Source organism: Channa argus, chromosome 23 (genome assembly GCF_033026475.1).
Source record: "Channa argus isolate prfri chromosome 23, Channa argus male v1.0, whole genome shotgun sequence".
Lineage (NCBI taxonomy): Eukaryota > Metazoa > Chordata > Actinopteri > Anabantiformes > Channidae > Channa > Channa argus.
In genome coordinates, this window is record NC_090219.1 from 10,842,788 (window position 1) to 10,855,716 (window position 12,929).

Here is a 12,929-nt window from a genome sequence, read left to right on the forward strand (position 1 = left end):
CTCCGTGATGCCAGAACAGCATATTATTCATCATTGATAAAAAAACAATCAACCCCCGGTTTCTGTTCAGCACGAAGTAAATGTACATTAATGATTTTAAACTCCCCTCTGACTTCCCTATATAAAATTATTTCTCTGCTTCCTCCTCCAGACCTCCTCCAAACATCACCCAGAGGAGTTTTTCATTAGCAGGCGTCCAGATGATGTCATCTGGGGGAGCTCCGGAGAAGCAGATTGACCAAGATTACCACCTCTGTAGTGTGAGCAGTGATAATCTGAACTAAAGGATCCTCCATGTGATGCCATTTGGAGTCATTTTTCAGCTAGAAGTAGAGAGAGATTTTATTGTATGGAAGTCAGAGGAACTTTAATGGCATTCATAGTTTGCTTGTTGTTCTCTGAGTGGTTTAGTTTTAAGAAATCTCACGCTCTTCTCCTGCCTATGTTAGAGTTAACATTACAAGACGTTTTCTTCTACTTGTTCCTCTGGAAAAAAAAAAAAAAAGGTTTGAGTAAATTTAGCTGTTCTAACATAGTCCTACATCCACTGAATGACACCGAACGTCTTTATTTTTGTGCAAACAGCAGCAAGTAGGCGTCGTCTGACTGGGAGCACCATGAAACTCTGCTGGATTCCTGCACCGTCACAAAAGCTCCTCTTTGTTGAATCTATTCAGGTGTTGTTCATCACACTTATCTGCTCGCAGCACGTGTTTTTCCCGGCTTCTGCCTCATTCTGAATGCATTACACCAAAAACATTTATCCCCTGTCAAACAGTACACCTGTACGCCCAGATACACGGCGCTGATTCCTTTCTGTCCCCACTGTCCTATTTACATTCCTGGCACTCGCTCATCTGTTGAGGAGGGAAAACAGGCTGCTAGATGGCCTGCAGCGGAGAATTACTAAGTATTTCTTCTGGTAAAACTCAAAAGAATCAGGATTACTGGGGAGGAACGCTCGTCAGTGAAACAACGCCCTCCTTTTGATCGGATTGTAGTCTGTTTGATCCATCACCGACCCTGGGGAGCATTTCCCAGCTGGTGGAGACTGCGAAAAGTTTCCTACTGTTGTTTCTGCCATTTCACACTTAGTTACTTACTCACAGTTACTATAACTGCTACAAGATTCATTATGAAGCAGTTTTTGGCTTAAACGTGGCTCCTTTACACGCAAATTCAAATTCAGTAGATGTCTTTAACAGATTACACACAAATCAGTATAGAACCATAAAGTGATGCTGATATTAGGAGCTGGGAACATCAAGATACTATAACAGTTGGTCGTCCAGCTGAAAAAGTTACTGATGGCATCAGCATGTTAATGTTTGCCAACATGCCAGGATGCTCATTTCCTGCACCTCATGTATTTGCTCCAACATCCATAGCAGTGTTTTTCCACGTTATCCAGCCTTTTCTGGGTTAAAATGCTCCTCCGGGATTTTTCTGAGCGGCCAGTCCTCAGACAGCTGCAGAGGGTTGTACAGGACCCAACTTACATTTAAAATCAGGAGTTCCAGCTTCTGCCCTCTGGCAAGAGACTGAGGATGGCTTGGTGCAGAATGAACAGGTATGAACATGGATTTGTGCCAATTTCCGTCAAACTAATCAATAGCCATGAATATTGAACATTGTGTAATAATTTTTTCCCATCACAAAAGTATATTGTGTGTTAGTGCAATTAATAGCAGTTCTATAAGCTGCTTTGTTGCTTTGTGACCCAAGTAGAATTTCTTCACGAGGACAATAAAGTATATCTTATCTTAAATGCAAGAACGGTGGTAAGGACGGTTAGAGAGCCCATTTGGGTCAGTGATAGACACTGTGACCTTTCAGTGTAGGACAATGGAAACACAGATGCTTGAAGATTTATACTAAAACAATGACGTAGAATATAAAGTGAAAAAGACTCACAGGCAAGTGGACGGGTGGTGGATGGTGGACACAAGTCTTTTCCACAGTAGACCAGGGTTTAACTCTTAGTGCACTGTCATGATCATTGTAACACAAAGCTGTGCATGTGGTTCATATAGTAAGTAAGTGCATGAGCTGGTGTTAGTGTTTGTAGTGTTTTGTTTCATCTCATTTATCCTGTAACTTTACATTAACCCATAGTTTCTCCTAATGTAACCTGAAGTTGTCTTCTCTGACCCTTTGTGTGGATATAAAGTTGTCACATTACAAAGTGTCGTTATGTGGCCTTTCGTCTTTCTTGAAGAGTTTGACCTCAGAGGAGGATTTTCCCTTCGGTTTTATCTGCGACATCTCTAGAAGTCTTGGAGGAAGCATCGCCTCAACATCCTCAGAGTTTTAAATCAATACTGGCAATGACGAGGCGAATAAAAGTGTGTCCTTGTTTGCTACGAGGAAGGTTATCTTAATCAAAGACGGGTGGACGCACGTGTGAGCTGGTTCACTTGGTTAATGTTGACGTATCAGCTTCATCACGATCTTCTTCATTCTCATCAGTCTTTTTCAGCAGAAAATTAAACCGGCACTAATCATAATGTGCTTTACTTTTTCAAGCTCGCTGGCTAAGTGGTCAAACTGTGGATGTGTCCACGCAGACTGTCCACTGCTGCCACATACTGTGTGTATGTTTAGAAAAGCAGAAGGGATTTATCATGAATGATCCAGATGCTTTATGAAGTGTCAAAATACCTTTGCTTAGGACAATTTCCACGTTATGTAAATATGCATAGATCTGTGCACACTTCACTGAAAAGTCCATCCTCAGTGTTTGAGCACTGAAGGCTGCAGGTTTCAGATCATGCTTGAGTAGGATTCTTAATTGACTCCCAACCGAGTTGTACTGTTACACAATTCATTAAATTCAGTGTTTAAAGTCGTCACAGATGCATGTTGCCGCCCAAAACATAAATGTGAAAACAGATTTCTGGTGTTGAACATCAGTCCCTGCAGGAACTTGTGGACTTTTTTCGGGATGGTTGCAACAGAAAAATGCCTAATTTAATAGTAATGTTGGTACCCAAAGTACTTTACACTGCTTCTAATTCGCCTATTCGCACTCAGCAGGAGCAACTAAGTTGGGGTTCAGTGTCTTGCTCAAGGACACTTCCTGGTGTAGAAGCTTCTGTCAGTGATTTGTCTGTTGTTGGTGCATTTGAGCCCTTTTCCAGGACTGTTTTGTTGGTAGAAAAGTGTTTGATTCATGACTTTTGTTTGTGCTCCACCACATGTGGTGTACAGGGCAAACCATCCCATCCCACCTGATGCCCACAAATAATCAACATGATGCCAGAAATCAGACAATCGGATGCCCAGAGTTTTACCTCATCACTTTCTGTAGGTCATATTAGTGGAAAAGTTGCAGTGACTGGACAAAATTTTCAATATGATGTAAAATGTATTAATTACATAATTCATTTTAAAAAGGTAACATTGCAATATGAACAGAATTCATGGGGATTTGTTAAATTTGCATTCTTGCTGGTCCTGTCTATTAAAATACAAAACTAAGAGGGTGGAAAATCGAAAAGTTTTTTGAAACAAAACAAAACAAAACAGTTGTGTTTTGTGCTGGTTTCAGAGCAGTTTGTGCCTCGTCTGGTCACCACCTTCTTGAGCTTGGACTGTGCAACGTCTGCAGCAGTGAATTGCTCATAATGACATCTGCAGACAGATGACAGGATGTCAAGGAGGAAAAAAATCACCGAAGCACAGGTATCTACAGCAGTGACAGCGTCCTTAGTGACGGAGCTGGTTTCTGTCGCCTACAATCTCCTCAGAGTGACGCCTTAATGGAGAAAAAGTTAACAGTAAATATGATGTGTGTGTGTGTGTGTGAGACAGCATGTGGATCATTAATTTCTCCACGTCTACAACGGGCCATTCCTGCCTGCAGAGACCTCAGGGGGCCATACTAAATATAGCATATGCCCAGGAGGGAGATGATGAAGAAGATGCTGCTGGGGAGAGAGAGTGTGTGTTTACATGTGCAGGTGTGTATTACCAGTGTGTGTAATGTGTTTTCAGCACCCGTGTAAACTTTTAAGAGCAATTCACATTTTGTGTTCGCCCTCAGATGGATCTGTTCTGGCGCTGTGAATGTGCAAGTATGTGGAAATAAACGTTACAAACCGTGAACAGAGAGACCGCTGCACACAGACGTCAGGACCCCCACCTGCTGCCAATGGCCGACATCACGCTAAATTACTTATTAGAGCAGCTGGGCAGGGTGCTGCCTCTCAGTACTCTGATCCGTCCTAGTGGCCACTTGCAGATGTGAACATGATCCTGGTTTTGAGAAACCTGGATATTCTGCTTGCTTTGACCATTGTATCACACAGACACTCAGTTTTACTTCAGTGAGAAATTCAATCGACAGAAGAAAAAAAAATAACACAATTATATTGCAAACTTTATTAAAGGAGCTCTCGTTATTCTATTCTATTAACCACACATGACTAATCAGTTGTGGCTCAGTGGTGGAGTGATTAGCCCTGCCGCCTCACAGCTAGAAGGTCCCCGGTTCAAATCTCTAGCCAGATGGGGTCTTTCTGTGTGGAGTGTTCTCCGTGTGCAAGCGTGGGTTTCCTCAAAATATCTCCCACAGTCCAAAGACGAGTGTGTCAGGTTAATCAGTGACTCTAAATTGCCCACAGGTGTGAATGTAAATGTGAATGGTCGTCTGTCAGTGTTGAACCTGTGTTGAGACAGACTTGTCGAGGTGGACCCTACCTCGCAACTAACGACGGCTGGGATAGACTCCAGCCCCCTGTGACGCTGATCAGGATGAGCTTTTTAGCCCCTTTTAGCCAAACAAATGCAGCTCCACACAAATGAGAGAACAGAACTTATCCCTCCATTTCCATTGGCTTCCTTTTGAGAACTGTGCACACACACTTGAACTTGCGGCCTGGGGATTAACCCAGCACACATTTCATCCAGCAGTCGGGTGTGTTTGTTTCTTTAAAACTCTAGAAATAACTGACTGCACCTCTGCGCTTGTCTGCAGGCTAATGTGTATGTATGAGTTTGCATTTTAGGAAAACTCAACTTGTTAAAACCATTTTAGTTCATAACAGATGCAAACAGCAGATTTTCCATGCTAATCATCTGTCTGATTTACATGTTAATATCACGCGAGAATCACAGTGAATGATCTGTGACCAGCCTCATCTGAATATGAATATGTTCAGTCTGCAAATAAAACCAAAAAAAACACCCAGAACTTGGCGAGCGGGTGCCCGCATCCTCCGACATGTGCGGAGGCATTATGCTCAGAAAATGTCAGGCATAATGTGTTTTCACAAAAAAAAAAAGGAAAGAAAATGTGGAGTGTGACAGCAGTTTAGTTTGGAGAGCTGATGGTGAGGCATAAACAGACAAGCTGTCATTTGAGGCGCGAGCTAAGCTTTATTTTTATAACTCGGAGAGGATTTGTAGTTTCCGGAAGTGTAAGTCAGAGATCATCACAGATGGCAGTTTGGGTTCAGGTGAAAATTGTATTTTCTTTCCACAGTTGACTCAGGCAATAAATCAACAGTACGAAATGCAAATACAGCACTTTTATCTCTGGGATTCACTTTCCACACTCCATATCTTGGAAACTTGGCCTATTAAACAGTGACAAAAACACCTGCGTGTTAAAAAGAAGACGATTTGTTTTGTGGAAATGCTGTTTTAACCTGCGTGTTTCCGTGTGCACACAGGGGGAAATTCAGTCGTGACTCGTCTCCTAATGAATTGGCATTAAATAAAGTTACGTGTGTGAGGAGCAAAGTAATGTTTTGTGGAGAGCACTGCTGTGCCGCCACGCTGCCATCTGTGTTGGGTAAGAAAAATCCAAGGCTCGCTTTCACTTTGCTTTCAGCCCATCAGAGCAGACAGAGGCTTTGTTCAGGGTGTGATGGCTGAAAATGGGAGCAGTTGTGAAGCTCACATTTTGAGGACGGTGTGAGCAGGTGTTCTGAGAAACAACGTTGGTCTGTAGGTTTTACAGGAACCCGGGGGGGGGGACTTCCTGTAAAACCTACCTAATGTCACATTCAGGCAAACACTAATATAAGCGTAAATACAAGCTTTTTTTATTTTAGTTTTAAATCACCAATGAAACATGTGTCTTACACTAAATGTAGCTGTAATCCAATATTTATGAGATACAGTACAGTAAATGTGCAATTTGTCGTCCAGTTCACCTCTTACAGAAGGTGGAGGAGTTGTAAAGTTTAATGACCACTGGAATTAAGGATCCTGTGGCTCTCTGTGCAGCACTTGGCAGTGATCAGTCTCTGGGTGATAATCCAGAAACAGAAATTAAAACGAGCATGTTTTTCAATTCACAGCTCTCAGCATCTGTAAAGGGAAACGCAGATTTCAGCGATGAAATGGACCTGATGCACTTTTTCAGACCCCTGCAGGAAGGGTTCCTTAGCAGGATCCTCTGATGAGTAGTGGTCTACTGAACTGTATTTCACAGAAGTAGAGATCACAAAATTACAGTGACAAGAGAAAGTATGTTCCCTTGTTTTCTGAAGTCATTGCTCAGATGAGGATGTGATGTATTTGATAGACAGAGTGAACTGCGATGTCAAATGGACCAAATGGCAGCTTGTGAAACCATTTCACTTTTCATTTATCAGATTATTAGTCTCCCATGTGAAGTATAATATGCTATCAAACCCAGACTTCTCTTAGTTTACTTTTTAAAGATTTTAATTTTGGAAACAAAAGTCATAAGGTAAAATATCAAAACACAGTGAAAAGAAAACAATCTAATAAAGACTGAAAAAACAGCAGGACAACAATAGAATATATTAAACAACATGTATCAATTTGAAATTAGATCAGTGTAAATCTCTAGACAAGTATGATTGGTTACGTTTCTCGTTCTACTTTTCTGTTCTTCTTTCCGGTTCTATTCCCATTTTGACTCATTCAGTTTAAACTCATGACAGATTGTTGATCCCATGTTTGATGTTGTTAGTTAGGGTTAAAGAAAGAGTGTGGATGTGTTTAAAAGTGATAAAACACGTTACATTTTCCTCTAGTCCACTAGCCCTCGATCGTACTCTAACCTAAAACCAACCATAACATGCTTCAATAACAATGTAGTTGTCTGTTCCCCTTCAGGAGTCTCCACAGTGAATCATGTGCCTCCATCTAATTCTGTCCTCTGCACCAACTAACTTCATGTCCTCTCTCACTACATCCATAAATCTCCTCTTTGCTCTTCCTCTAGACCTCCTGCCTGGCAGCTCCATCCTCAGCATCATTCTACCGATATATTCACAGTTTCTCCTCTGAACATGTCCAAACCACCTCAATCTGGCCTCTCTGACTTTATCTCCATCTAACATGAGCTGTCCCTCTGATGTCCTCATTCCTGATCCTGTCCATCCTCATCTCTCCCAAAGAGAACCTCAACATCTTAAGCTCTGCTACCTCCAGCTCTGCCTCCTGTCTTTTCTTCAGTGCCACTGTCTCCAAGCCAAACAACATCTCTGGTCTCACCACCGTCTTGAACATCTTTCCTTTCATTCTTGCTGATACTCTTTTTATCACACAACACACCTGACACTTTTCACTCCACCTCTTTTCCACACTCTCCGTTGCTCTGAACTATTGACCCTAAGTACTTAAAGTCTTAAAGCACCTTCTTCACCTCTGCTCTTATATGTCAGACTATGTTCTTTGGAAGAAAGTGTTCATTACAACCATGTCATTATCTTGTGTTAAACCCATCTCCTTACCTAGTTACTGCCAAGAAGCAGAAACAAAATGAAGGTTTACATCATTGCACTACATACACATGACAAACAGCAGAATGTCAGAATGTTATGGCGACATCGTGTGACCTTGGCATGAAAAGCCTTTATATGCTGTAAAGCAGCAGGTCCAAGACGAAAGCTGGAAACATATCAGCAACTTTTCTTCATGATATACAGGAAGGACTCTGTCAGTGAGCCCAGCAGAACAAGTCAGAGATGTGGTTTACAGCAAACCTTCTCCTGAAAGTAGATGACTCTAAATCCTCTGTACTGTACAATTACAGCAGACATTAGCTGTTGGAGCCTGAGCATATTGAACACATGTGGTCTCAGAGAATATCGTTCGCAGCAAGCAGTGAACTGCGAGCTGACCGACCTCCGCTGAATCACAGCTCACAGACCACCTGGGACGGAATCCACCTACAGCCAATTAAAATCCCAGTCATTCAGGGAGAAGCTGTGCCCCCCCCCCTACCCCCCCATCACACACACGCCGTGAATCGATACCTAAGAGGATAAAAATAAACGCTTCACGTGTCAGAATCCACCCGATAATATGATGAGTGGCTTCCCGTGGAAACAGAGGATAAAGGGAAATCGATACTGATTTTATTCAACACAGGAGCTGAAGTCTTCTGCTGTTGCACTTGTGTCACAGTTGATATGATTCTTTGGGGCTTTCATCAGCAGCCGGAGGCCACATCTACTTTTTAAGGCATTATAATCCTCTTTTAACTGTAACCTCCAGAGAAAAGGACCAACCTGCTCACAGCAAAATGTCCAACCCTGTCATGACAAGGGACCTTCGACAGGCTGCTACTGCGGCTCCACAGGCCCCCGATGACCTTCTCTGTGAATGCAGGTTTATTATTTCGTCAGGTGCCCAGACACCAAGCAGCAGTCCTGAGAAATCTCAACCTCTTATACTTTAAGACTTGTTAGTTTCCTGGTTTTCTCCGATAGTTGTGATTTCCATCCATTAAAGAAACTCTCAGATTTATAAAAATATGGCCTTTCACTTTTTTCTACAGGAAACACTGCAGTGCTACAAACTAATTAGAAACAATGGTCATCAGATGGGATCATATCACATTGATGGTAACTTGACTGAAAGGCAAATTAATCTTTTAACAGTTTGACTTTCTGTGACAATCAACATAACGGTTTTAAACCACTTGTAATTTCATATCACGCTCATCTGTGGTCTTTAATTGGTACTGAATCCTGTTTGAATTGATATGTGGTCCCCCCATATCCTCATTTTCTCTGCAATGACATGAAGATACATTACAACAATGTAAACTCTCAGAGTAATTGGCCCCGGGGCCACCAGCAGCAGCTGGATGAAAGTGCTTAGTAATGAGAAAAAGCTACAGCGTTTCTGTCAGAGAGCCAATTAGGCTGATGGTGCAGGATTCGATGCCTGTATCAGACTGGTTTACTGGAGATGGGATGTTATCAGTCACAGAGGAGACACTGACTGGACTGCACACGGTTTCCTTCTGCCTTACTCCTCTGTCAAGTGTGTCTGATAAGTTCTGGGCTCGTGTTGCAGTGATGCTGCAGCAGAGAAAAGAAAACATCATTCCCAACATGTTCTCATCCCACAGTGTCCCCACATAATGATGCTTCCTGAGGTGTCACATTGTGCCACTTTTTCTGTCCTTTGGCCCATCGTATTGATGCCACAGGTACCTTTCAGGGTTCAGGGTCATTTGTACGCATGTTGATTCGGCCTTTCCTGACGCAACCCTCCTCAATTTCTGCCGTTGCTTGGCACCGTACGGCTGAAGACGGGAATGGGCGCTTGGGGGTTCAGTTTCTGGCCCACGGGCACTTCGACATGCGGTCGGGGAGAGCGGGGCGCGAACCTCGGGCCCCATGGTCGGTGGGCCACTCTACCGACTCTACCATCAGTTACACATTGTCAAGGCAAAATCGAGGCCAGTGACTTAAACGACTCTTGAACATGGATGAATGCAGACCCCATGTATGGTAAAAACTGGCAGAATTTAAACTGCGCTCTAACTTTTTGTCTCGTTAGAAGTCGAGTGTCTTCTTTTGGACACCTCCGTTAGCTGAGATTCATTTTCCTTTTGCTGATTCTTTTGGCAGCGTCCACCGTGGAGCTGATTACTTCCTGGCAGGGGCTGCACGACTACAACCGCACAGCAAGATCTGCCAACCTGCTCGGCCGCACCTCCTCTGTGGGAACACATTCAGACCAGTCTCTCACATTTCTTTTTCAGACACTTTTCCCTCAGACAGAGCACTGCACACGGAGTTCACGCTCATTATTGCTGAGGAATTTTTAGACTGAAACACTGGATGTTAAATGAGTTACCTATGGTACCTATTTGTCTTTGTGGTTGCTCTTCCTCCCTTGATTCTGCCTTTACTTTCTCGTGAAAACCAAGCAACCGTGTAAGCACAAAAGCTGGTTGTGGAAATCACGGTAGGAAATGGGTGTAATCTGATTTCCCCTGGTAGATTTCTTCTGGAGAACTGCAATTTGTGTGCCATGTATGCATGTATCCAGGTGTCCATTCGGGTTTTCTCCAACAGCTCATGTGCAGAACAAAAGGCTGCAGAAGGGACTAAACGAGTCGATTGTTTGTCATTCAGTTCTCGCTGCGAATTAGCTACGTCTTAGCTCTCCCATTACCCAGGCTTCCGAAATAAGTCAGAGGTGGAGGAGAAATCAGATGACTTGTCTGCTGCATGTATTGATTGTTGCTTAAGTGCACGAAAACACAGTCATTGTCTTTAATTCTCAAAATGACCCTAAACATGTGCCAAAAATGAGCAATTCTACAAAGTTCTTCATTCAAAAAATACAAAAATATTATGGCTGCTTTTCAGAATATTATACATTGGGATTGTTGTAACTGAACTAATAAGACATAGTTATGTGTTTTTGATTAGAATTATTAATTAACCATAGATGAACTAAAGTTCAGTTTAAATGTTATACTGAGATCTGCATCTCAAAGCAGGAAATGCAAACTCTTACCTGAAGGCCGTTAAGCTGTTTGGTCTGATGACAGGAAACGTGCGATTAAACATAAAAAAAAAACTTTTTTCAGTGTGGAGGCTGGTTTCATTCAGTTGGCTGCAAATGCGAGAAACGAGAGCTGCGTCGAGGGAAATGAAAGCAGGACATCACTCTCAGCGTATCCGTCCTCCTCCTCTCTGCCAAGAGATGCAGAAATATTCATTACATGCACGAGGAGCTCTCTCTGGCAGCTTGTATTGATCCGGTCTCCCTTGTTCCTCTGCACTTATTGATCACATTGACTGCCTTTCTGTGAAAGTTTGTAATGAGGAGATTCCTGCCACACTCAGGTTTGCGTAATGTTAAAGGTCACATCAAGTGTGGCGATGGAGTTTCTGCTCACTTCCTGAGCTGCAGCTTTAACCAAGTCGGGATCATACTGTCGGTGGAGTATTCGCTTGCATTTCTTCTCTCTCCTCGTATTAACCGGTCTTATCTCTTCTTCCCCAGGAGGAATCTCTTAAGTGCAAGGTGTCATCAGCATAATGTCAGAGCCAAAGCCGAGTCCCATCTGCAGGACAGATAGGTCATTATGCTCTGCCACTTTGGAATTAAATCTCATTTGTTTGCACTGCTGACCAGGAGCACAGTGTACATGAGCTAAACCCTGTGGAGAGAATGCTGATAAAGGATGACATGTTTCTTCTTTCCAAAATTCCCCATTAGATATTTAAAAAAAACCTGATGTGTGTCACCCTCACATTTCTGACACTAATCAGAAATGTAAAGTCGCGGTGCGACATATGCAGCGAGTGAGATGCCGACTTGACGAGACCGACACAGAACTTTCCACTTCTAGTTTGAGACTGTGGACTTTTCAAAAGATGATCCAGTTTTCCTCCATTGAGACTTGTGTTTGAGTTTTGGAATGAAGAAACACGTCCCCTAGTGGAGCAGTGTGATGGGACACACATTTGTAATAGCTTTTGGACAATAGTGGAGGACATAGGTCTTCAGGCACAGACAAATGTGAGTGAAACTTGTAGTTTGTTTTAGTGTTATGAATAGTTATGAATATCATGAAGTGCACATACCTGCATCAGGAAGGATCAACATCATTTCTGGACGCTTCCACTTAACAAAACACCACGATGGCTCTTCTTCGTCGCTCGTTCTCGTGCTCTGATACTTAAACAGACCCAAACGTGGCACCGGTGTGTGAAACATTCCTTTATTATAAATAGATCATTTGTATAAAAACAGGCATGCTTCACTTCAACCATGGCATTTAGACGTTTCACATCCAAAAGCTACCGTTCAGTTGGCCGACAACAGCGACAGACTCATCTCATAATGCAGGTCGACGGACGGACGACATGAGACAAGAATCAGAAATTTTCACAACCACGAGCTTTTTTTTTTTTTGCGTACACACAATAAGAATAACAACAAATATCATTGGTCCCCACACTCTCTTTTTGTATTTAAAGACTTGTTTCAATTTTTTTGCCTCCCACCATCCTCCTGCAGTACCTTGATCCTTTTAGGTTTTTGGCACCTTGTTCCCTGCTGTCTGTAAACATAAAAACACCACAGATGATTGCTTCAGTTTGTCAGTTGCTATGATTGGTCGGATTTTTCAGAGCACCTCATCTCTGCGTCTGGCTCTCTGATGCCTGCTGTGAAGTCTGACATGAATCTGCTTGTTGTCCCAGGACACACTTGTGTCAAAGGCATTGCCCCCTCACATGGCGTGGTTGGTGTAGCTGACGTAGGTAGTTTTTGTTGACGGCACTGGGGAGAGAACAGAAAACAGCAGGTTGGTGCAGTGACATGTTACTTTCACTGCTCTGTGCCACTTTAAATTCCTTCCATGCTTTACATTAAGCCCAAAACTAACAATACTACACACAAAAAAAAAAGTAATTCCTCTTGCATCAATTTGACTGAGTTACTATTAAAATATTAAACACTGTTTTAAAAAAAAAAACATACGACATAACATGAATGTACAAGTCTAGTCCAAGTTTATGTCTCACAAATAAGGTTTCATCAGATTCAGATTCATGGACTGTTTACTTTGAAAAACATGTAGACTACATCATCATCTGCTGCTCGGTATGAGCTGGCTCACAACACCTACACCTGTTAGCCTGTAGTTCCTCCCAGCAGTCTGACCACGAGCCAACACCTAGAGTCTG

General features: G+C 42.6%; 1 protein-coding gene across 4 annotated transcripts in view; it reads right to left on the bottom strand.

Moving 5' to 3' along the window:
• Positions 1–11,958: 11,958 nt before the first annotated feature.
• grm8b (glutamate receptor, metabotropic 8b) overlaps positions 11,959–12,929 on the bottom strand; it is a 95,576-nt gene continuing 94,605 nt past the window's right edge. For 2 of the 4 annotated variants that reach the window (XM_067493309.1, XM_067493310.1), the window contains exon 11: positions 11,960–12,522. In XM_067493309.1, the coding sequence (XP_067349410.1) occupies positions 12,473–12,522 (50 nt within the window). In that variant the 3' untranslated portion in view covers positions 11,960–12,472. Of the gene's footprint in view, positions 12,523–12,929 lie in introns of all 4 variants that reach the window. The other 2 variants (XM_067493311.1, XM_067493312.1) reach the window with 2 other exon arrangements.